Here is a 26,536-nt window from a genome sequence, read left to right as displayed (position 1 = left end):
CGGTCTGTGTGGAAAGCGGCATGGAAAGAGAGAGAGCGGAGAGGGATGACTCAAGTAGAGGTGTAAACTATAAAAATGGGCATCACGGTCATTGTGTATTATATGACGTATTACAGTAATATGGAGTTATTCACGGTCATTGTGTATTATATGACGTATTACAGTAATATGGAGTTATTCACTGTCATTGTATATTATATGGCGTATTACAGTAATATGGAGTTATTCTCTGTCATTGTATATTATATGGCGTATTACAGTAATATGGAGTTATTCACTGTCATTGTATATTATATGGCGTATTACAGTAATGTGGAGTTATTCTCTGTCATTGTGTATTATATGACGTATTACAGTAATATGGAGTTATTCACGGTCATTGTGTATTATATGACGTATTACAGTAATATGGAGTTATTCACTGTCATTGTATATTATATGGCGTATTACAGTAATATGGAGTTATTCTCTGTCATTGTGCTGAATTTATTTATTTTTTTAGGAAGAGAGATTCTAGACGTCACCGTCTTGAGTGATTGCCAATATCCATTCCTAAGAGCTCCTCCACCCCCTCCGTACAATGGTAGAAGTGCTTTATCACTTGAGAACACCACTCTGCTACATGAAAAAGTGTCAATCCATGAAACACTCAAAGCAGATAATGGTCCTGGGGGAGACAAGGGATTTGACAACATGACCATAATGATGAACTTCTCCATTTGTACGGCCCACACGGTGAGCGGGCTAAACAAAGGAAACGACACAAGAACAACCAGGCCTATCCTATCCCACTCACCGCGTGACCCACTTACGGCAGCATACAGGCCTTGCCTATTCCTGGTCCCTTCTGTACATATGCCTAGGTTTACACAACTGATGCATTCCATGTCTGCACACAACCCCAGGGCGATTAGCTAAATGTTTGTGGTCCTACTGACCTAAAATATTACTTGTGTCTGTACAGTATGACCAGATAAGCTAAAAGGCTCAGTTGGTAGAGCATGGCACTTGCAACGCCAGGGTTGTGGGTTCGATTCCCACGGGGGACCAGTACGAACAAATATGAAAATGTACTGTATGAACTCACCAAGGCACTCTGGATAAGAGCGTTGGCTAAATTACTCAAATGTAAAAATGCAAATGTAAAAACCCATGACTTAAACAGAAGGAGCAGCATAGTTAGTTATTGGACAGGAATGCTGAGGCAGATCAAACAGACACCAAAAATGAGTTCTGTAACCCACCTTCCGACTGCCACTACTAATACACTACACTAAAACACAGCATAACGCCTAGTTGCTCTTCTATCTTTTTGAATTGTCAAGTGGTCACTACTCACTAGGGCCACACACACAGACACACAAAATCATGACTGATGTCTCCTGCGGCCCTTTCCCTGCTACATCCCTGAACTGTAGCTCCGAACCAGAAGAGCTGGGAGGCCTGGAATGCTAACAATTAGATGGCTAAAATCATGGGTGAAAGGGAGAAGAGGGGAGCAGAGCTGCAATACAATAGGTCTTGATCTGCTGTACGTGTGGTTTTAGACTCACAGTACAGTCAAACTCAGGGAATTCAAACAAGCAAAAAACGTTATAAATAAGGGTCTGGAAAAGCAGGCTGTGTCCTTCAATGTTCAGTGAAATGAAAGGCTTTGAATATTCAGTTCACAACTAATCTCGTTCCCGGACACTTCCGCCCAAACGTGTGAGGAGTCTGGTGGACCATCGAGTCAAACTTGGCCTTCGTTAGCCAGTAGAGAAAGACCGGGAGAAACTCCTGTCGCATAGGCTTACTCACCGTATGCTACTAACCATTCATCTCCCACAACACCTTCCCCTTACCCCCTGTAAACTAGCACACCACAACACCCCCTGTAAACTAGCACACCACAAGCACAGAGCCCGGCCTTGCAGTTGTGTGAGTCGCTAAAATTAAATGACAAACACTCCCATAGAATTCTATGGTCACTCCCACTAAGGCCAACTTTGAATCGTTGATGTACCATGCTTATATACGCAACAGCCTGGGGACGAGGTTAGTTCACTACATACATCAGTTAAGGTTAACAACTTGGTAATGGTGCTCTGTTCCAGATTAGGCCATGATTTTCTAAAAACCTGCCCTTGAGGCATTCTTAGGTTGATGCTGGAATGTCAGTGACAAGACTGGCAATGTCAAAATGGAAGTGGCTTCTTAGGGGTGGGAAACAAATGGGAAACACAACCACAATTGCCAGTGCAGAGCCACAAAGGACTACTGTGTGGTTCATTTTAGTGCCAGTGAGCAGAAAGCGTTGTCTTGCAGGGTGCCACTGGTACTATAATAATTTAGCCAGGATCTGCTATATTCTCCCCAATGACGAGACCGCAGGAATGTAGCAGTTACATATTACACAATCCTGAATCTGCATGTGAAAGGTGTCATGGGGTGGCCTGGACTGAGAAATGACAGAAGTCCTGGTGTATACTTGCTTAAAGGGATAGTTCACCCAAATGACAAAATTACACATTGGTTGCCTTATACTGTAAGCAGTCTATGGACACGGTATGACAGGAATCCATGCTTTGGGTTGGTTTCCCTGGCACTGCTTCCCCATTCAAGTCATGGGACTGCTATTATTAATATTTTTTTCAACTCATGTTCAAATCATCTTAGTGACTTTGTTGAGCTTTACAGTAAATTTGTTACTTTCGGATGATTTGGTCATGACACGCGAAAAATGCTAATAGCATGACTTGAATGAGATTTGGGAAATGCCCCTAAAATTACCATACCTTGTCCATAGACTGCTTACAGGGAAAACAACATGTAATTTGGGTGAACCATCCCTTTAAAAAGTGATGCAAAAAAAAAATAGGTGGCAAAAAATGTACATCCAGATGGTGTGTTAAAGCCCCTCCCCCTCACTCCCCTTTTAGATACACACCCCTCTGATTGCCAGAGGCTTGGCACTTACATAATCACATCATCAAGCTCTGTGGCTATTTTATATTCCTCCCTTTTCCCTCTCCCTCTCTCCAAGCTTATGCATGAGCGTGCAACATAATCTGATCCCTGGGGAGGATTTGACAGGAGTAAAAAGGGGTAGAGGGGTGAGGGACATCAGGGAGGAGGCGCTGCGCAGCGCTGTGATACAATACAACAACGTCTCCATTAGTCTCTCACTGGCTCAGGTCCCCTTATGAGCAGAGCACAGAGCCTTTGCCAACCCCCCCCCCCAGGGAAAAGATGCAGCTGTGCAGAGAGCAGGGGAGGCTGGGAGAGAGAGGGGCCAGGGGTAGAAGCCCCATGGCAGGGACGGGGAACTGAGTACAGGAAGAAGAGACAAAAAGGAGAAAACATCAAACAGATAAAAACGGGATTACCAGTCGACTCCGCAAACTAAACATCAGAGACAACTGTGTTTGATAGTTGATTAAAAAAAATCAGAGGATAACTTCTACGTGAAGCAATAGCCTAGACTGAGTGCTGTGCCTTAGGCAAAACAACACAGTAAGGAAAGGGAAAATATTCCACTAAAGCGGCCTTCAGAGAATTTGTTCAAATAAGGATAGTTCAAGACTAAGGTTATCATCATTAACTTTCCGCATAGAACAAATCAACAGATTCCCTGATCCTAGCACATCACCCCTGCTTGCTCATCATTCTTTAGACACACCAAGGTCTCCTTTAGCTTTCAAAAGCACTTAACTGAAAGGCTAATGCTGAGAAGAAAAGAAAGTTCACTGACAGCCCTGCTCCATTTATTTCAGGTGACCTCGTACAACCTCTGAGACTCCTGGTACACATAGCCCATGGGCCTAGATTAGGCACCTAAACATTTGATTTTAAAGTGGTTTCTGCTGCTCTACAGTAAAAGCCATTATCCCTGATGGGATTTAAGAGGCCAATAGGAAGAAGAGAAATAGTATGTGTGAAAGACTGAAAGTGTATTACAAGCACATAGAGAGAACACTGTTTTGCTTAGGGAATCAAATTGTCATCATGCAGTAGATATTAGAGGTCGACCAATTAATTAGGGTCGATTTCAAGTTTTCATAACAATTGTAAATCTGTGTTTTTGGGTGCCGATTTTGGCGATTTTTTGTTTTTATATATACCTTTATTTAACTAGGCAAGTCAGTTAAGAACACGTTCTTATTTTCAATGACGGCCTAGGAACGGTGGGTTAACTGCCTTGTTCAGGGGCAGACCAACAGATTTTCACCTTGTCAGCTCGGGGGATTCAATCTTGCAACCTTACAGTTAACTAGTCCAACGCTCTAATGACCTGCCTCTCATTGCACTCCACGAGGAGCCTGCCTGTTACACGAACGCAGCAGAAGCCAAGGTAAGTTGCTAGCTAGCATTAAACTTATCTTATAAAAAACAATCAATCATTCATAATCAGTAGTTATATATAGCGTGTCCTGCGTTGCATATTATCGATGCAACGCAGGGGGATGATATAACAAAAGCGCATTTGTGGAAAAAAGCACAATGGTTGCACGACTGTACCTAACCATAAACACCAATGCCTTTCTTAAAATGAATACACGGAAGTATATATTTTTAAACCTGCATATTTAGCTAAAGGAAATCCAGGTTAGCAGGCAATATTAACCAGGTGAAATTGTGTCATTTCTCTTGCGTTCATTGCACACAGAGTCAGGGTATATGCAACAGTTTGGGCAGCCTGGCTCATTGCGAACTAATTTGCCCCAATTTTACGTAATTATGACATAAAATTGAAGGTTGTGCAATGTAACAAGAATATTTAGACTTAGGGATGCCACCTGTTAGATAAAATACAGAACGGTTCCATATTTCACTGAAATAATAAATGTTTTGTTTTCGAAATTATAGTTTCCGGATTCAACCATATTAATGACCAAAGGCTTGTATTTCTGTGTGTTATTATGTTATAATTAAGTCTATGATTTGATAGAGCAGTCTGACTGAGAGATGGTAGGCAGCAGCAGGCTTGTAAGCATTCATTCAAACAGCACTTTCGTGCGTTTTGCCAGCAGCTCTTCGCAAGCACAGCGCTGTTTATGACTTCAAGTCCATCAGCCTAATGGCTGGTGTAACCGATGTGAAATGGCTAGCTAGTTAGCTGGGTGTGCGCTAATAGCGTTTCAAACATCACTCGCTCTGAGACTTAGAGTAGTTGTTCCACTTGCTCTGCATGGGTAACGCTGCTTCGAGTGTGTGGCTGTTCTCGATGTGTTCCTGGTTTGAGCCCAGGTAAGGGCGAGGAGAGGGACGGAAGCTATACTGTTACACTGGCAATACAAATTTGCCTATAAGAACATCCAATAGTCAAAGGTCTATGAAATACAAATGGTATAGAGAGATATAGTCCTATACTTCCTATAATAACTACAACCTAAAACTTCTTACCTGGGAATATTGAAGTTTCATGTTAAAAGGAACCACCAACTTCATATGTTCTCATGTTCTGAGCAAGGAACTCAAACGTTAGCTTTTTTACATGGCACATATTGCACTTTTACTTCTCCAACACTTTGTTTTGCATTATTTAAACCAAATTGAACATGTTTCATTATTTATTTGAGACTAAATGTATTTTTATTGATGTATTAAGTTAAAATAAATGTTCATTCAGTATTGTTGTAATTGTCATTATTACAAATAAATAAACATTTAAAAAAATGTAAAAAAAATAGTCAGAGGAGTCGGTATCGGCTTTTTTGGCCCTCAAATAATCGGTATCGGTGTTGAAAAATCATAATCGGTCGACCTCTAGTAGATATAGCCTATGAGATTTCTATAGAACCTACATGTGTGTAGTGACCTGCAATTTGACAGTGATATATCCTACAACAGCTATAGTTTAGGTTTTTAATGATAGAGGAAGGGAGTTATGATTGGACATGTAGGGGCCAGAGCCCATACTGGGCTATAAACAGGTTTCCATCCAACCTTTCTATGCGAGTAAATAAAACATTTCACAACAGGCCTGATGGTAACAGAAAATTTGTAGGTAAACTTTAGACAAAACGGTATGCTAGACAAGGTTGGATCTTTTAGTGTCAGTAAAATTAATTCTGAGAGAAATGTCGGTGGAAACGCTTTTATTAATATAATAACTATCATCACGCAATGACGTGTGTGGTCCTACCACTACAACTTATTGGGAAAGCATGAGGTTTATTAGGCAACAGATTAAATAAATTGTGATGAACTTCACAGGGTGGTGAAAGTGCAAGGTGATCTTGGGGCTCCCGAGTGGCGCAGCGGTCAGAGGCACTGCATCTCAGTGCAAGAGGTGACACTACAGTCCCTGGTTCGATTCCAGGCTGAAATCCAGGCTGGTGATTCCAGGCTGGTGACATGACGATCGATGCTTGACTGCCGTTTGAAAAATAAAAATATGCTCGCTTTTCTCCATAATAATGTCATCAGGAAGACTAGTCTACCCACACTATATCTGTTAGCTGTTGGCTAGAGCACATCTGTCAAGACCAGAGCAGACACATTTTCTATTTAACACAACAGTTTCTGTGACAAACTGATCGGTAGAGTTGAGAATGCAATGGAAACACATTGAACATTTTAATTTGGTGCATGAACATTTAAAAGAAAAAGTACATTGTGTCTGCACTGTCATCTGTTTAGTCTGTTTAATGGAAATACACCACTGCTGGGAAAATGTGGAGATTTTCTTTATGCAGAGTTTAGAATTAGTCGCATGAAATCTGTCGCCAACTCGATGGAAAGCTAGCTAATGTCTCTAACTTTTCACTTTGAATTTCATTCCTTATTCATCCTTCTAATATGAATGACTTGTCTCAATGAGGAGGATACTCAGACGCCAAATATAGCAGAGTGCCTAGAACTATGCTTCTGAAGTGAGTACCTGGCACCCCAGAGGGAAAGAGACTGATGCTTTGCCAAGGACAGATTCACACTATTCAGAAAAGGTGTGTGAGAGACGGCAAATTCTCAGGGTGGAATCTCAGCCCACTTGAAGCAATGCTGAGCATTTAGGCCTAATGCTTGACTAGGGGACTCACAAGCTGACGCCTCTCCGCAAAACCTGTCAGGATGCTCTCGATGGTGCAGCTGTAGAATGTTTGAGGATCTGGGGACCCATGCCAAATCAATGTCCTCTTGGGATAATGACGAGAACAATGTGGTGTTCATTTGTGCTGACAGAACTAGTGGAGTCCTCTACTGTACCCAGAAAGAAGACAGGGCAGAGAAGTAGTGGTCAAGGAAGGACACAATGCTCCCTGGGAAATGCTGCCTGGGCAGGTTCTTCAATAACAAAGTCCCAGAGAGCCAGTAAGCCTGTCTGACTGATACTGAAAGACAAGGCACAGCCAGCCACACACAAACGGTTGGCCGCACACTGCTACACATTACACACACACACTGACACAACTACCATCTGGTGTCGGCCAATGTGTCCCAGTAGAATTCCTGAGGGTAATGCTGCCTAACTCACTTGACATCCTCTTGAGACAGGGCCTCCATTACAACCACAAAGAAAGATGTGCAGGTGGATTTCTAGAGAGGAGAGGACAGTGAACTAATACAAATGAATAGAAAGACCTCCCGGAGAGCCACTGCTGCACAGCGCTGCTTTGACAGCCATTTGACTAGTATCCAGTTGACCTCATGAGAAAAACACTTCACTTCAGTTGCATCTTGCACTTTCTTCCTAGCTAACATATGCAGGAATATTGGCTAAGTCAATCAACTGAAGAAAAAAAAAAGAAAAACACTTTGCACTCGAGGCCTTTCATCTGTGTGATACGCAAACAATTACGCATATACATAATTCATAACCACTCATCAAGATGACTCCTCAGAAAAAGCATGAATATATAATGAATGAACCACTTGGATAGATATAATACCTGACTCTTCTGAGATGCGCTACATACATTGTAATGCTGTGTCTGACATGGCTCTACTGTAGAAGGCTACCAATAACCAGGCTACATAACGCTCCAGTCCAGAGCAGCTCAGCACCACACATTACAATGGAAAGACATGGGTGTGCCAATTACATTAGGTTTGCGTAAACTTAGTAACGAGGGAGGGCAAAACATATTGGCTCTGAGGGTTAACACAGAACTGTGACAGAAAAATGCTGAAGGAAAGTGTTTTGCCTCAAAATGACTTGATTTTCTCTGCTGCTCTGTCTGTCAAAGGATTCCATGAAGATGAAATAAGCATGCCAACATCTGAACACCCATCACACTAGAACAAATTGTGTTCTTAAAAAAATGATTGTAGGTGATGACCAAAGGTGACATGGGCTTCTAGGAATGTCAGAGATCAAAGAAACCCATGTGTTAAAATACTTGGGGGGGGTCAAGGGTGTGTGTAACCATGTCAAATAGTAGTACAAAGTAGTAGCAGGCTATGTACCTCTCATTCCCTGGCTGGAACTCGGACAGTAGAGAGGGTCTGCGGCGGTGGGGCTGAGCCAGGTGGGAGCTGTAGTCCCGAGATTGAGGGTGATAGTCCGCCATTCCCAGATCCTGAAACATACAACACAGCAACGCATATGAGGAGAGGACAACTGGAACATAACTGTACGCAAAACAGACAGCAAGACAAGTCTATGACGGCGTGTTTCAACTCTCACCAATGTTTTTTCACTTATTCCCTTTATTTCTCCCTCTACCTCCCTGGACATTACTGTATAATCCTCACTCTCCATTTCCCTCACACACATGAGAGAGTGGCCTTCTCTACACATGCACCTCTCTCACTGAGCTGAGGCTGAGGGATTGACTGTGGGGAAATGGACCGTCTGTCTACCCTTATCTCCTCCTCAACGTGATGACGAGTTGGAGTGGGGGGGATTAACAAGCAGGCGCAGCTGTGGGGATCCTGGGGGGGTAGCCCTTGGATTCCCTCCTTATAGTAGAGAGAGGCTCAAGCCAACATGGGACATCACGCCACAAGATGAGCGTACGCACTAGCTAGGGGCCTCTTGCGGGAAGTCTACCTCTGATCCTGTAAACCAACCATCATAACCATTATGAAATGAGGGAAGACGTGAGGCCAACATGATTCCACCATTTAGTTTTTACACCTTTATATGAGCCCTGCATGAACACATCATTGAACAAGAATTACACTATACATATCTACACAACATGAAAAGCAAACAAAACATGAAAACACAAATTCTTCCGTAAGAAAGGCCCTATAACATGCGCCCGACTTGCCCTAGAGGCACCAACCATGACATGAACTTTCAACTCAAACATCTAATAAGGGAGCAGGTTTTAGGGTGTCACGCCCTGTGTGCGCACAACAGCGTAGCCTCAGAACGTTACTGTTAGAAAAACACAACCTTGGGCCCCTAGGGTCGTGCTCCCTCCATCGGTGCAGCATAATTCTCTGTTGACAAAATCACTGCTAACGATTGGGAGCCAGGGTAACATCTACAATTATACGCTCAGCTTTTCATGTGAAGGTGCTAAGTACCAGTGTTCCTGGCTTCAGCGAAAACCAGCCCAGAGTTTCCCAGGGCTCTTACCGTGTGTGCCCGTGCCAGCTGCAGTGGTAGACTGGCAGGGTTTGGCAGGTGGCGGGTGTCCACAGCCCTCCGGCCCTGAGGCACAGACTGGGGGTGGGAAGACATACTGGTGGAGCCGCTTCCTCTACAGACAGGAAGTGGGTGGGACTGTAGAGCAGGCGCTGTACATCATGGGTTGGGTCCTGTAGACAGCGACCTGTAGGGAGAAGAGAACAGCAAGGTGAGACACTTGTCTCTTACAAGTCAGGACAGTTGACCAGCCCAAATCAAGCCACTTTGAAGTCAGACATTCTAAATCAGGGCTTTAGGAGTCTTTGGCACAGATATCAGCTTTCTGCAGAACAATAATAGCCTAATCCTTCTAGTAGATTGAGAAGGGTGAAACACTGTTTGGCCACCAGCTCTTTTGGAACAGTTACAGTCGAATGTTTCAGTGCATCCCGGTTTAAGTGTCAGTACATCTCTTCAGCAGCTGCTAGCACTTTCCCTGCTCCTGAGGGAGGGGACTGGGAGATCTTGCACCTGCTTGACCGGATACATGGCTCCCTGGTCCTGCACACTGAATGGCCTTCTGTCCCTTGCACTGGAGGAGTTGTCTATGAACAGCTAAGTCAAGCAGCTAGTTTATAGCCTAATTCCCAGGGTTTAACAGGGATTTCCATGCACTGTATGTACACTATGTTAAGACATGGATGTTCCAACACTAATTAAGTTTTAACGCCAAGGACATTTCACCAAACGGCAGCAAATGCACTTCTAGTGTGACAGAGATGGATTCAAATGGATTATGATACAACAAGTGCTCAGTGCTGTGTTTGGTTACTCCCCCACAACCACTTTGTAAAACCTCAGGGTAGTTATTAACCAACATTTCCAGGGATGTTACTCCACCAATACGCATCTGTCCCAGGTTCAAATGTTTAAGATGCAAGTGCATTGGTGTGCAGGACCCAAACCGATCCAAAATGTAGAATGCTTGGTTCAGAAAATCGATTCAAACCTTGCGAATCGCTAGTTCACTAAAATGTTTTGCTCATATTACTTTCTTTCTACATTCTGAAAATACCTCATATTTTGTAGACAATTAATGAATTTTTTTTAAAGTAACCTTTATTTAACTTGGCAAGTCAGTTAAGAACAAATTCTTATTTACAATGATGGCCTACACCAGCCAAACCCGGAAGACGCTGGGCCAATTGTGCGCCGCCCTATGGGACTCCCAATCACTGCCGGTTGTGATACAGCCTGGATTCAAACTGATCACGGTGTGCTGCTTCGTACGCAATATTAGGCTTTGTAATTTGCTAGATTATTATCAAATATGCTGTTGAAAATGTTGTTCAACCAGAATAAAGTAGCCTAAGAAACCACCTGAGATGCGACTCATCTGGTCTACCTGCTGATCAGGGCTAGATGATATTCAACATTTTTTTCAGATTGTTAAGGATCACCATCAGATTCAGTAGTTTTGCTTTAAACAAATCAATGTACACTACCGGTCAAAAGTTTTAGAACACCTATTCATTCAAGGGTTTTTCTTAATTTTTTCTATTTTCTACATTGTAGAATAATAGTGAAGACATCAAAACTATGAAATAACACGTATGGAATCATGTAGTAACCAAGAAAGTGTTAAACAAATCAAAATATATTTGATATATTTGAGATTCTTCAAATAACCACCCTTTGCCTTGATGACAGCTTTGCACACTCTTGGCATTCTCTCAACCAGCTTCATGAGGTAGTCACCTGGAATGCATTTCAATTAACAGGTGTGCCTTCTTAAAAGTTAATTTGTGGAATTTCTTTCCTTCAGAGTGTTTGAGCAAATCAGTTACCAGCTAACAAGGCAGAACAGTTGAATTGTTGTGAACACACCCTTCTGTCCATCTCCAACTGTTTGAACAGCATGCTAGCCTGTCCGCTTTGTTCCAATGATGAAATCAAGTGGCCTACCTTATTTCTCAGAATGAGAACGAGTTGCCAATTCCTTATACAATTGTTTTTTATGCTCATTGCACTTTTATAAAACACAGTCTAGACAGCTTATGTAACAGTCTGTGGCTAAAATGCTGCTAACAGTACGTGATACCACAATGCGCAACAGAAACTGAGCATTCAACTGAGCGTTAGAAAGGTTAACTTCTCCTCTATTACAGTAAAATAATGTCTCAATGTGTTTCAGTGTCCATATGACCCATTCTGTTGGACCAAACCTCAAATACTGATATTCAGTTGAAACTGCTTGTTGTCAGAGTGGAAGAAGTGATCTTTCATCTTTGTTGCAGTGAGTAGCAGGGGTAGGGGCTTGGTGCCTGCGTGGGAAGGTGTACAGTGCACACAGGACAGAAGGCGAGGAAGGCGAGGAGACCAACAAGATATGAGAACAAGCAGACCTAAAAGTTCATAAAAATGTCAAATAAAAAAACTGATTCCTGTAATATCACACAATTCAAGCATAGCCAGTATGCAGTGATAATGCATTGGGCCTCATTGCTACAGAACAGCTTTTAATAGGTTAATGTTTTTTTAGCAGCCTAAAATCCACTCTATGGTGAAGCAAATTGGTGGAGTAGTCAGAAACATCCTTCACCATGAAATCTGAGTGGTAGCTGGTTTGGTGACCACTGCTGTATCACATCAGAGCCCGTGTGTATCCAGGGGTCACATTAACACAGGATTGTGTGTTTCATGCAGAAAAGGCACGATAAAACACAGAAAAAGATATCTTGCTGCATTTGTAACATTGTTAATTGCTTGTTATTGCAAATTCTGCTCTGCTTTAGTCAGGGTTTGCTCCAAATCATGAATGGAAAAGGACTAATCGCTTCAGTTGCATTTCTCCGCTCTGATTGATGTGTAGGCTACTTTTCTCCAGTGTAGTTTTTCTCTGGTAGCAAGTTAAAATGAAAGATTAACTTCAAGAAAAACATTAGGAAACATAGCTTGCTACATTCTCCTTTTATGATAAAACAGAAATATAAATGGCTATGCATTGTTTTTGCAAAAAAGATATCTTGCTTTTTCATTATAAGCTGCAAGGCCAAATAGCGTTGCACTTCTATTGTAATCTGATGAAAACTATTTTCTGCCGAATGTGTTGCACTAATGTATTTTCTGTGAAGAAAAACTATATTTGCACGGCCCTTATCACTCTAATGAAGAAGAAAAAAAGTGACTTTCAACATTAAAAAAACGCAGGTGAAATGGTTTAAAAAAAACAGATTTTTTGATGGTCTGCGTTTTGAACATGTAGATTTCCGAGAGCTAATGCGTCCCTTGCTATCTAGATACGTGTCGAATCGTCCTGAAAGGGAAAGATTCAGATACCTAGAAAAAAACTATTCTGTTATTAAACAACTGTGTGATCACGCTCTCCGCAACGGAAGTGAGTAAGACCTTTAAACAGGTCAACATTCACAATGTTGACCTGGGCCAGACGGATTACCAGGACGTGTACTCCGAGCATGCGCTGACCAACTGGCAAGTGTCTTCACTAACATTTTCAACCTCTCCCTGTCCGAGTCTGTAATAACAACATGTTTCAAGCAGACCACCATAGTGTTCTTGGGCACAGGGACTTAAGTAACCTACCTGAATGACTACTGACCCATACCACTCACATCTGTAGCCATGAAACGCATTGAAAGGCTGGTCATGGCTCACATCGACACCATTATCCCAGAAACCCTAGACCTCCAATTTACATACCACATTAACAGATCCACAGATGATGTAATCTCTATTGCACTCCACACCACCCTTTCCCACCTGGACAAAATAAACACCTATGGGAGAATGCTATTCATTAACTACAGCCCAGCGTTTAACACAATAGTGCCCTCAAAGCTCAATACTAAGCTAAGGCTAAGGACACTGGGACTAAATAACTCCCTCTGCAACTGGATCCTAGATTTCCTGACGGGCCGCCCCCAGGTGGTAAGGATAGGTAACAACACATGCTGATCTTCAACACGGGGGCCCCTCAGGGGTGCGTGCTCAGTCCCCTCCTGTACTCTCTGTTCACTCATGACTGCAAGGCCAGGCAAAACTCCAACACCATCATTACGTTTGCTGATGACACAACAGTGGTAGGCCTGACCACCACCAACAACGACAGCCTATAGGGAGGCGGTCAGAGACCTGACCGTGTGGTGCAAGGACAACCTCTCCCTCAACGTGATCAAGACAAAAGGAGATGATCGTGGACTACAGGAAACCTCAAAAGGTTTTACAGCTGCACCATCGAGCGCATCCTGACGAGTTGCATCACTGCCTGGTATGGCATCTGCTCAGCCTCCAACCGCAAGGCACTACAGAGGGTAGTGCTTAAGGCCCAGTACATCACCGGGGCCAACCTTCCCGGCCATCCAGGACCTCTATACCAGACAGTGGCAGAGGAAGGCCCTTAAAATTGTCAAAGACTCCAGCCACCCTAGTCATAGACTGTTCTCTCTGCTACCGCACGGCAAGCGGTACTGGAGCGCCAAGTCTAGGTCCAAGAGGCTTCTAAACAGATTCTACCCCCAAGCCATAAGACTCCTGAACAGCAAATCAAATGGCTACCCAGACTATTTGCACCCCTGCCCCTACGCTGCTGCTACTCCGTTATTATCCATCCATAGCCACTTTGATAACCCTACCTACATGTACATAATTACCTCAACCAGTGCCCCCGCACATTGAACCGGTACCCACTGTATATAGCCCCGCTATTGTTATTTACTGCTGCTCCTTAATTATTTGTTTTTCTTATCTCTTACTTCTTTTTTTGGTATTTGGTCATGGCCTTGAAAGTAAGCATTTCACTCTAAGGTTGTATGTGACAAATAAAATTTTATTTGATTGAGCGGAAGTCGGTTCTCTAGAGAGAAATCAAATAATTCACGGGAAACCTAGTCAAGAAATACGTGGGACGCTGGGCTGAAGGGAGTTGTAGTTTTCATTAAGCAAATGTTCAACCTAGTTCAGCGCAGAAATGCGGTAATTAACTACAATGGCCATAATCCATTGCGCTTGTTCTTTCCGGCACGGACTGAGATGGCTACACTTTTATGCCTGCTACATTAGGTTAGATGGGTAGACCACATGAATGAGGAATGTAAACAAAGACGAGAGGGACAAAGACTGTTTGTGAATGTAGGCCTTATTTACTTAAGAAAAACGAGTAAAATGGTGGTCAGACAGCTCTGCAGCATGCTTAGGCAGGATAGAATATTATCTGGCTGCTATTGCCTGGGCAAAGATGAGATGATGACTTTAAGAAATGAATAAAGTCATCAAATAAAAACTAAGGAACATACCCAACTGAAAAATTGTATTATTTCATAGTAATTTCATTTTTCCCATTCATGTCTACACAATGTGGAGAGAATGGGATATTTTCAATGTTATGGCAATTGAATGTTCACCATTTTTGGCTTTGGAATTTCCATTTTTTTGCTTTTTAATGTCATAATTTCAACAACAAAAATATAAAATCCAAAATTGAAAACCATGATTCATTTTTAATCTAACCAAAACCGAACTGTCCTCAAAAAGCACTAACCGTTCAGCATTAGCTCAGGGACAAGATCTCCTATCCTTCATGATGATGAAGAAATGTAAATAAAGAGTGGGAAGAGAGGCGTAATCCTCTTACTGTTTTCATGCCCATTACAATACACATTAATGAGAGAAAAAAGATTGATGAAACTACTTTAGCTATAGAACACACCAGCAAATAGTCTATACAGCAGAGAGATTTTGTGAAGCAGTGAGTGTGTGTACAGTACCAAATGCCCTGCAATCAATGATTGTTTGTTATTGCAGAGCACACTAACAAAACTGAAAGAGAAAGATCACGTTTAGATTCAGACGCATTCTCGCTCACACACCCATGTATTTTTATAGTAATAGGGAGTACTCCTAACATCTGACCTGTGAATCTTGCCAAAAGAGGCATTAGGACACTTGCCATTTCCCTGGGCCGCTGAGGAATGATGTTCCTGGTAACTCAGGTTTCACCACTAATCTGTGTGGGGTGCAGTCTACACATGGAGGGCAGTGCGTATTGGCTGCCAGAAATATGGCCTAACAACATGTGATGTTACAGTGCCTTGGCTTTGAGCAACCACCCAAACCAGAGCGCTCTCTCTCACATACCGTAGATACAAGGCATAAATATTTGCAGCTGTGGAACTGAAAACTGTACAATATTACTTGCCAGTAATCTTGAAAGTCAAGTCATCATGAAACCCTCCTCTAACCTGCAATATCAGCTATTAAATTCAATTCCACCATACTTTATTATTGGTTCGATTCCAGGCTGTATCACTCCCGGCCGTGATTGGGAGCCCCATAGGGCAGCATACAATTTGCCCAGCATCGACCGGGTTTGGCCAGGAAGTCATTGTAAATAAGAATTTGTTCTTAACTGACTTGCCTCGTTAAATAAAAATATATATACACTACCGTTCAAATGTTTGGGGTCACTTAGAAATGTCCTTGTTTTTGAAAGAAAAGCAACTTTTTTTGTCCATTAAAAAATAACATCAAATTGATCAAAAACACAGTGTAGACATTGTTAATGTTGTAAATGACTATTGTAGCAGGAAACGGCAGATTTTTTATGGAATACATAGGCGTACATAGGCCCATTATCAGCAACCATCACTCCTGTGTTACAATGGCACGTTGTTAGCTAATCCAAGTTGATCATTTTAAAAGGCTAATTGATCATTAGAAAACCATTTTGCAATTATGCTAGCACAGCTGAAAACGGTTGTAATGATTAAAGATGCAATAAAACTGGCCTTCTTTAGACTAGTTGAGTATCTGGAGCATCAGCATTTGTGGGGTTTGATTACAGGCTCAAAATGGCCAGAAACAAAGACTTTCTTCTGAAACTCGTCAATCTATTCTTGTTCTGAGAAATTAAGGCTATTCCATGTGAGAAATTGGCAAGAAACTGAAGACCTGGTACAACGCTGTGTACTACTCCCTTCACAGAACAGCTCAAACTGGCTCTAACCAGAATAGAAAGAGTGGGAGGCCCCGGTGCACAACTGAGCAAGAGGACAAGTACATTAGAGTGTCTAGTTTGTGAAACAGACGCCTCACAAGTCCTCAACTGGCAGCTTCATGAAATACTACCAGCAAAACACCAGTCTCAATGTCAACAGTGAAGAGGCGACTTCGGGATGCTGGCCTCTTTGGAAGCTGCCAAAAATGTGCTTTTCTTTAAAAAACTAGGACATTTTGAAGTGACCCCAAACTTTTGAACAGTAGTGTATATGAGCATAAATATGAGTTTGTAATATTGATGGGCACCAAAATTATTTTACAAGTCCATTTCTGCTTGATAACTGGTGTGTAAAATTGCAGTGTTTTTTTGTTTAAAAAAATAAATAAATAATTAAATAACCTTTGAAATTTATGTAACACACAAATGTATTTCATCTCAATGGTGCTTGAGCTTTATTTTCTGAAAATATGTTGGATGTTCAACACTTATAGACCCAGATTATATATTCATGAAAAAAGTGACCCAAGTCTCTCCAGTATGTGAGTACAGTGAGAGTATGTGAGTGTGAGAGGGAGAGAGAAAGAAAGAAATTGAGCTGCAGTTCCAAAGGTAGACATACTGACTATTCATAGTATGTTAAAGAATTCTAGTGAAGTAATAACCCTTTTGGACCACACCATCTGCCACATTGAAGAACTCTGGGTTAAGTGAATTATCACTTCTACCTCTAATCAGCAATCATAGGATTCATTCATGCTCCTCAGATGCCAATTTTCTGTCATGGTCTATGGACCCCCTGAAGTAGCCTTGGCCACCCCCTGAATAAAGTTCCACCACTGCTAACTTGCCAACCATGGTCCCAGCAATATCAAAATGCACAAAAATAACCTAAGAAATAGGTTAAATTACCAGAGATTCTCACGTAGCCCATTATATTAGGCTATTATATTACTGGGCTATATCAGCCAATAGGTTAGACGTAGTTTGAAGGGAGCTGGAGTTGGAGAGACTTGCACTTTCTCTTGAGCTACGTTTTATAACAGTTTTTAGGAGTGGGACGATTTTCAGACGGAGACAAGTATGATGATCAATATTCGTTTCTAGGCAATGTAGTGAACTACAGACTAATATTTAGGGTGTACATTTCCTTGGAAAGATAACTGCCCTGTGCGTCTCCGTCCATGTATAGCCTACTATAATTTGAGATCACACGCACACCTGATCTCACAGACATGGATACAGAACTTGAAGCAGCAAGAACGATGAAAGCAGACACTTGCACTTTCTCTAAAGATACATTGTGTAGTCTACCTTTGAGGAGAACGATTTGCAGGCAGAGACAAACGGGTAATCAATATTTATTGAAAATGAAAAGGCGCAACGCTCGCTCACCATGGTAGCCTACGCTCGCTCACCATGGTAGCCTACGCTCGCTCACCATGGTAGCCTACGCTCGCGTTGTACCTTCTCCTTTATCACATTTTGATGGCACTTCGACTCACGTTGGTTGAGCGCCCCCCACTTCTTTCCATTATCAATATTTATTTACAGACACTGTAGTAAACCTATAGTCTTAATCACAATTAATTCAATTTCATTGGAAAGATAACTGCCACGTGATTCTCCGCCCATGCATAGGCAGCGTAGTCTATTTCATTGAGACCACACAAAGGCCTACTGTAGGCACACTTGATCTTTCACACCCAACTAGGAGAGGTAGGCTACTTAACTTGAAGCAGCGAATTCAGTGTGTGAATAAGACCATACCCAAGCTGGCTGCGCACATGTGCCATCGTGCGCAAATTGATTTTGTACCCCCACACCAAACACGATCACGACAGCAGATTGTTTTGATATTTCAAACTCTGAACCAATTATATTAATTTGGGGACAGGTCGAAAAGCATTAAACATTTGTGGCAATTTAGCTAGCTAGCAGTTCCTAGCAAATTTGTCCAATTAAGCTAACTTGCTGTTGTTAGATCATTTGTCCTGGGATATGAATGTTATTTTACGTGAAATGCACAAGGTCCTCCAACAATTAATCCGGTCAACCGAATAATTTCTAGTCCTCTCCTCCTTCCAGTCTTTTTCTTCTTCGGACTTCATATGGCGATTGTCATAATTACCACGACGATCGACTGAACTCAGTTCATCTTTCAATCACCCACGTGGGTATAATCAATGAGGAGATGGCAGTGGGTATCTGCTTCTATAAACCAATGAGGAGATGGGAGAGGCAGGACTTTCACCGCATTCAGCTTCACAAATAGAACTTACTTCTATTTTAGTGCTTGGCAATGCAGACGCTCATTGGCGCGCGCGAGGAGTGGGGGTGCAATAATTGAATAACATGTTTACATGTATTTGCAGGACAACAAAAATATTTTCATCCCAAAATTGTCTGTCTGACCACCCACTCACAACCCGCAGCATGAAAAAGGCAGACTGTGCCGCAATGATCTCTGACGGGACCCGCTGGTATGCAGGTACGTGGGAATGCAGCCCTCTACCATAAAGCACAGTGTCTATGAGGAGGTTTAAAACAACCAATGTACTAGCCTCCTTATAAGTGGCTTCTCATTCTGCCCACGGTGTCCTCTCTCCATTGATGACACAATGAGGAGCACTACCTGCTCTTCCTTCCTGTCTCACTATCTGCCACACAGTGTTGCTTGATTTCACAGTTACACGGTGGCAGCGTTGGTCTGCTGGTGAGGAACAGAGGGGCTTTATGCACACAGATGCCACGAGAACGGCACGCTGCAGTCTCACACCAATGGGCCACGGAGAGGGGAGCGCACAGCAGTCTCCTGGCTGCTTCACTAAATAACTGTCATAATCAATCAGTAATCAGACATGGTCTTGGACCATTACAAGCTAAATCTGCAAAGTCCTGTTCTGAAAGCCCCAAGTATTTATAATTTTCTTAAGATCACTGCCGAGCTTGACTACTCTCTTGGACTTGTATTTAGCTAGCAACGTTAGCCTAGATCACTACAACAAATCCTTGCCCTCCTAATATTCATATCAATACTGGTAACAAACATTTCATAAACACGTTGGTGACATTTTTGTTACATTTTTTAAATTAATGTGAACAGTGTCTTTGAGATTGGCTGTATTCATACAAATGGTCAGATCTGGGAACTTCATAAAAAATATATATTGTTTAACAGTCCTGGGATGAACTCCTGTGAAAGAGATGTGGGGGGGGAGACACCATCTCCCATAAACCCTGTAATGAGAAAAGAGCTCAACCAAGGCAAAAAAGGCAAACAAGACAGAGGGCTGGGAAAAGCTTTCCTCCTCAGCGGCCTCTCTTAGATGAACGTAAAGGGGTTTGAAGTCAGTCACAAGACCTTCAGGGAAAAAACATTGAATCAAACTGAGTGAGCCGATACAATGAAAAGGCTTTGACATAAACACAGAGCAAGGCCTTCCAGATGGGAGGCTAAACACATGCACTGGCACAGCTACAGACACCCACAGGCAAGCAACTGGCTCACTGCCAACACTGCTTGAATGAACTCTGTCACCCCACTCTCTTGCTCTATAACTCCTCCTTCTCACTCCCTCATGCTCTCCAGCTCCACTAGTGCAAAGCTAGAATGAACCTACCTCTGCACTAGGCTACATTTCATCTCCGCATCTTCCATCCTCACCATTTTAGGAATGGCTTTGTGAATGCAAGCACACGCACACACACACACACACAGAGACTGGACCTATATAGGCTAGTTCTGCCAAGAAGGAGAGTTGGAGCATGACTTCAAACAATGACTTTATTATACTGGAAATGAACGCGCCAGTCATATCTGTGGAGAAGACAGACAAGACATGTCAAGCCTTCGAAGAGTGTGCCTGGAATTTGTCAACTTTATATTGATATTTTCTCTAATAGTAGCCAACGTATGACTTGAGGGCATATTTTCAGCAGACAGCTAGAGCTTTGTACTGCCAATTCATAGCAATATGAGAGATTAAATAGATGTTCTATTCCATACAAGTGTGTTGACTTTTAAGGCTACATGGAATTTTGTTTGAACATGAGGCCTTTTCATTTAGGCCTATTTAATCTGTCCTTACAGCAGCAAGAACTTTACTTAGGCTACTTGAATGCATCATCAGGGCTCTACAGTGCAACCATTTTACTCGCAGAAGCCCCTAAATATTTTGCTGTGCGACCTGGAATTTAACAATTTTTCATTGTGCTCCTAAATTTGTGTGTGAGCCTGCACCTACACGTGCTTCTTGTTAAAAAAAGAAAGAAAAAAAGATCAGTGTAGACCCCTGCATCATGCTATAAACCTACCCCTGTTTATAAATCCAGCTCAGTTGGTCTATACCAGTTTAATGTAACTGCTTTCTGTTATTAGTCATCTATTTCACAAAACCTCCTTGACTTCATGTATTTATGATCTGGTCTGTTGATGTTCTCTTAGGCCTATTTCCTGTTCCTATTTGGAAAGCCTGGATTACAAATGACTAACAAACAATCAAGCACTGTTCTTAGACATCATCTTTCTCTCACACCCAGAATTACACAATAAACTCCACCACAAAGCCAAGCCCTTCAATTCTTACCACTGTGAGAAGGCAGATGAGTGAACTAGTAATGGGCATCAGCCCGTCGGTTTGGTAACAGCTTCAGGAGTGTGTTAAGTTAGCCTTGGAGAGCGGAGGGGAGGTGGGTGGCAAGGACTCTCAGGCCAGGAATGTGGCACCCTGTCAGGTCTCATAAGGATTTCTCTCTCCGGACCCTCATTACCAAAGGGCCCTGGCCAACGCGATGGCGTCTCGCCGTCTCCTTGTGGCGTCTCCTTGTGGTAATCTGCTCATGTTGTAGTTGCTGATTTAAATCATGGTATGAAGCAACTCTCCAGTCATCTATTTTCACACTCAGGAAATGTGAACACACGAAAGGGCTGACTGATCACGTCACAGCATGTCATTGCCTTAATCGCCTTCCTAAGAAACCAACACAATTTTCTTCACTGTTACTGGCAGTGTAACATGGCTTGTTGAAATCCAATAAATAACTTCTTACTGCTGGGCCAGCTAGAATTGAAGGCTTGTTTTGGGTGCTAAACCTGACACACGCTCAAACTCTCTTACGATCTCGGCTTTGACATGAAAACAAAGCCATGCGTTTAAGCCTTTGAAGGCAACGCCGGACAGAACTTTGTAAAAGTATGGATACTTTTATTTACTGGATGTGGACAGATAGGAGCCTAGTGATGCGCAGCTTGAAACGATTCATTCTTTTTGAACAACTTTTTACTGACTCGAGAGTCGTGATTGGTCATTTGAGCTGTTAGTTTGACCTCGTTAAAAGTATCAAATATTCTTATTGGTATTCCAAGCTATCACAAATGAACATCGTTTGAAGCACACTTTTATCATTCTCAGTCACAAATGACAGTTCCAATAAGCCCCCTACACGCTCAGAAAAAAAGGTACCTAAGGTACTAAGGAGAAGGAGAACGTGCTGACCGAGATGCATGCTGGCCATTTGGGAGTGAAGCGCATGATTGCCTAAATCAACCGACGCTTCTGACGGGGAATTGTCAAGGTGGAGGAAAGCTGGGCAATTGAAATAACCTTCTGTTTATCAAATCACATTCTATTATATATCAGAAATTATTATGATTTCCATGAATGTTATAGAAAGCACACATTTCAAAGTCACTTTTTGCTTAAAAAGGTCATGAACCCTGTCTAGCCTGCCAGAAATTTGAGAGGAGGAAGACTGTGTTGAAGTTGAAGCCCATCAAAAGTTGTTCACCGTGGCACATGATCGGTAAGTGTCCCAATTCAAATTGCACCCGGATAAGTTGTTTTGCTTTAGTTGACCACAGCAGAATTCAGTATTATAGAAAGTGTGTGTGTCAGTATCCTTATAAATATAAAATCTGCATACTCTGACACAGATACAGGTAAGAATAAAGTAATCTTCCCTCTAACACTTTAAATGTTAGGGGTGAATCTCATCAGACCCTTCACGAAATCCAGGAATGGCAACAGCTGGTGTCTGGCGGCGACTGATCACTTTACCAAGTGGGTGGAGGCAATACCCATTAAGGTTAGTAAAGGAAGACTACGGGCTGAACTCTAAATTCCCTTCTGTAACACATTAAAATAGATTTTTCGTTCTGTATGGATACCCATCCAGAACGAGACTGGCGAGGCCACCTCCAAGGAAATTGACATTTTTTTTACACCCACGGTTCTCCTGAGGTCATCTTGAGTGACCGAGGTCATGACCGCTAGAACAAGGTACGGATGTTATAGGTTATATTCTGTCACCAATGGTTTGTTTAATTTATTTTTGACAATTTGTTTGAGTTTTTCCATGGTACATAATCAGACATATTTCAATAATCTTACATTGTCAATAGATACTTTCCTAGCCCCTCCAGGTTTGATGAACTGACCAATCATAAAAACGTATAATATGCTGAGCTTGTAAAAAAATGCTGAGCTGACAAAAACCTCTTCAATTTACCTCTCGAAATGACTTTAGGAACATCGACTGTCCGAGCCCCCACAGGAGGTATCCCATCCACCCGATTTCCTCCATTATCAACCACCCTCCAACTTTTTATTACATCATCTACAGCTACTGTTATTGTCATGTCATTATCTGCTAAGAAAGTGTTCTTGCTCTACCATACTGGGCACATAATATGTGAGATACACAGATTAACTAAAAACACGAGCACTGCAAACACTCAAAACAAAGAGAGCAGCAGTGCCTGGACTTTGCAGTCTCCCTCTTCAAGTCCCCCTTCTGAGACTGGCCTGTTGAGAACAGAGTGACAGGTAGAACCTCCCACCCACACAGCAACCACCTCCTCCATATTCCACAAACCAGAATTCAGTATTTTAGTCTACCATTGCCATGTGACGGTACAACAAATCTGTGAAAATACATTTATAACACTATTGTACCAAAAAATATCAAAGTTTATGTATTACAATCTTACATATTGCCAGGTTGGTTTTCACAGCTGTTTGAAGTTGAAAGGTCTCCTTTGATGGTATTTATTTGTTCCACATTATTCATTGTTGTATGCTAGGACCTACAATAGATACAAATATTTTCAACCACAAAGGTGCACTAATGAGAAATCATAATAGAGGACTAGTGAAATGATATTATTTCAGTGTAGACATGGGAAGGGCAGGTTCAAAGAAAAACAGTATGAATCAAGCGAATATGAAAGGAGTAGAAATTAGCTGACTTGGTGATCTGTAAGGTAAGTAACAAATGTGTCAAGCAGATGACACGCTCTCTGCCATTTCTGAAACATAGCAACGTTTAAGACATGAATTTCATGTTGAAATGTTAATAAGGTAGTTAGAATTCATGTTTTCATTTTATTAGCTAAACAAAACTTGTTTAAACAGTGAAATTGTCACAGAAATCAACCTTGTTTGCATAGCGATGATGAAAAGATAGTAATTTAGGCTGTAATGATCTCAAATTCTAATCATTAGGTCATCACACCGTTGATATAGCACCGTTGAGATAGCACCGTTGATATAGCAAAGGACGCTAATAGTTTATCGAATTCCATTGTCTAGCAGAGGGGGACACTTTTTGGCAGGGGGGACATTATTTGGCATGACAGGCCCCCAAAAGGCTAGGGCCAGCTCTGTATGGATGTGGGCACAGAGCAGCCCCTCATGATGAGTTCAGATTTTTTGTGGCCCCCACCCCATAGCTGCCTAATTACCACCACAAGCCAATGCTGGTACTAAGACCGCACTCATACTGGCAGTTCCATCACCTGCAACATCCCAAGTCAGCCCCTGCTCACCTCTGACAGGATATGAATCTGCTGTCACCCCACAGCATATAACCGGCAACAGGAGGCTGCCATCTAAGTGTCAACACCTACCACACACCCACCCATAACAACGGCCATAATGCGTCAGAGAGAGAGTGGTAGAAACACCTCCCTAAGCCAGGCTATCACACCTCTCATTCTGCATCTGACAGAAGATACATATTCACACAAGGATCTCAGCAGTCGCCACAGCTAAGCTCGATCTCAGTAATCCGCTTTCACATTTCAGAACTCAGCAAACATAGCCTACTGCATGGTCATTTTCTCATTTTACTGGCGTGTTGAACAATATGCTAAGTCAATGAAGCAATCCAGGACTGTTCTAAATGAATGATCTAATTCGGCTCCATGGAGCAACCAGGATGCTCAACATTCTGACAGCACAGACTGGCTATACTTTCTCCTGGCAATGACACACATCAAGGATCCTGTTTCTTTGTTTGATCTTGTTGCCCAAAGACGATGAGAATATTAAAAAGTACCTATGACTATGGAAAATGACTACAACCACTCTAATACTACAAAGAGGACTAATTACATCCCACAAAACTGTTGACAATATTTGACATATCTGAAAGACAAAGAACTGGAGACGAGAGCCGTTCTTATGCCAGTGATTGGCTAGCCTGTACCTCCAGATGTGCTTTCCCAGCTGTATCCTGAATGCAGAGCAGAGTTACTTTGCTGCCTGTTCCCGCGCCCACCGTCCATCTCAGACACACGGTGTGGATTACATAAGGCCCTCCAGGCTCCCATGACCATAGCTGGGCCTTCACACTCTGCCTCAACAGCCAACTATGAATCCCAGTAACCATGGCGGTCCAGGCATTCCACAGTGGAAGTGCCGAGGCACATCATAGGGCTGGGCGGCATACCATATTTTACTATATACCAGTATTTAAGCACAGGCCGGTTTGTGTTTTTACTTGACCTTCTATAACGGTATTTGAATGTTTGGTTTGTTAAATGTGATATGCTGTGTGTAACGTCCATTTTTATTAGGGATGCACGATATATCGGTGAGCATATCGGAATCGGACAATATTAGTTAAAAATGCCAACATTGGTGTCGGCCCGATGTCTAGTTTAACGCCGATGTGCAAAACCAATGTCAAAGCTGACGTGCATACCTATATAACGTAGGTAGATGACGTGCATACCTATATAACGTAGGTAGATGACGTGCCCTGCCTATATAACGTAGGTAGATGACGTGCCCTGCCTATATAACGTAGGTAGATGACGTGCCCTGCCTATATAACGTAGGTAGATGACGTGCATACCTATATAACGTAGGTAGATGACGTGCATACCTATATAACGTAGGTAGATGACGTAATGGCGCCACGAAAAATACTAAGCGCACACACCCACAACAACTAAACAAGTTCAAGTTGAGCAGTCATTTGAAAGATTAAGAAAATGTCATGAGACAACTCAAAGGCGAAATCCATTAACGCCAAGATAATGGAATTCATTGCCCTTGACAATCAACCGTTCTCTGTCGTGGATGATGTTGGCTTTCGCCGACTGGTCGAGCACCAGTGCACACTAACAAGTAGTTACTATTTGTCAGATGTTGCCCTACCGGAGTTACACAGTATTGTTGAAAAACATCCATGAGCTACTTGCTATGGCGTCACTGATATGGGTGTCACTGCTGTTAAAACTTACAAAAGTACTGGAGGCTGTGAACAAGAGATTTGGTGGCATTCTCTGAGCCTCTTTAATGTGTCGCCACCATGCTCGATGCTAGGTACAAGGACCGCTACTTCGATGCAGACAAGAAACAGGGTTCACGTGAAATGTTACATACACAGCTGGACAAGATGGAAATGGACACGGTGACAGTGCGCACCGAGGAAGAGAGGCCACAGACAAACAGAGCTGGAACTTCACTGCTTGACATGTATGATGAAATCCTGGTTGAGAAGGAAATTACTGAACAACAGAACAGCAAGTGAAAGAAATAGGTTTTGATGATGTTTTACTGGTAATGGGGATAGATGCCAACAAAATAACTTTTTGGTCAGTGTGGTGTGTGTGTCTAACCCTTATTTAACCTAGAACAGAGACACACTGATGTATAACAACTCTCAGACCAAAATACATTCACCCCGAACTGTCGGAAGATCTCCCCACATACTATATCTACCTCTCAATA

The 26,536-nt window shown here is 42.3% G+C and overlaps 1 protein-coding gene across 13 annotated transcripts in view; it reads right to left on the bottom strand.

Annotated features, from left to right (window-relative positions):
• Positions 1 to 26,536, bottom strand: part of LOC112264093 (nuclear receptor corepressor 2) — a 122,979-nt gene that overhangs the window by 84,056 nt on the left and 12,387 nt on the right. For all 13 annotated transcript variants that reach the window (XM_042331618.1, XM_042331629.1, XM_042331622.1 and 10 more), the window contains exons 2-3: positions 9,512 to 9,707; positions 8,389 to 8,501 (exon numbers count right to left, since the gene is read on the bottom strand). In XM_042331618.1, coding sequence (XP_042187552.1) covers positions 8,389 to 8,501; positions 9,512 to 9,616 — 218 coding nt within the window. In that variant the 5' untranslated portion in view covers positions 9,617 to 9,707. The remainder of the gene's footprint in view (positions 1 to 8,388; positions 8,502 to 9,511; positions 9,708 to 26,536) is intronic.

The sequence above is a fragment of the Oncorhynchus tshawytscha genome, linkage group LG12, assembly GCF_018296145.1.
Source record: "Oncorhynchus tshawytscha isolate Ot180627B linkage group LG12, Otsh_v2.0, whole genome shotgun sequence".
In the NCBI taxonomy this organism is placed as follows: Eukaryota; Metazoa; Chordata; class Actinopteri; order Salmoniformes; family Salmonidae; genus Oncorhynchus; species Oncorhynchus tshawytscha.
This window is presented reverse-complemented; position numbering and strand designations above follow the sequence as displayed.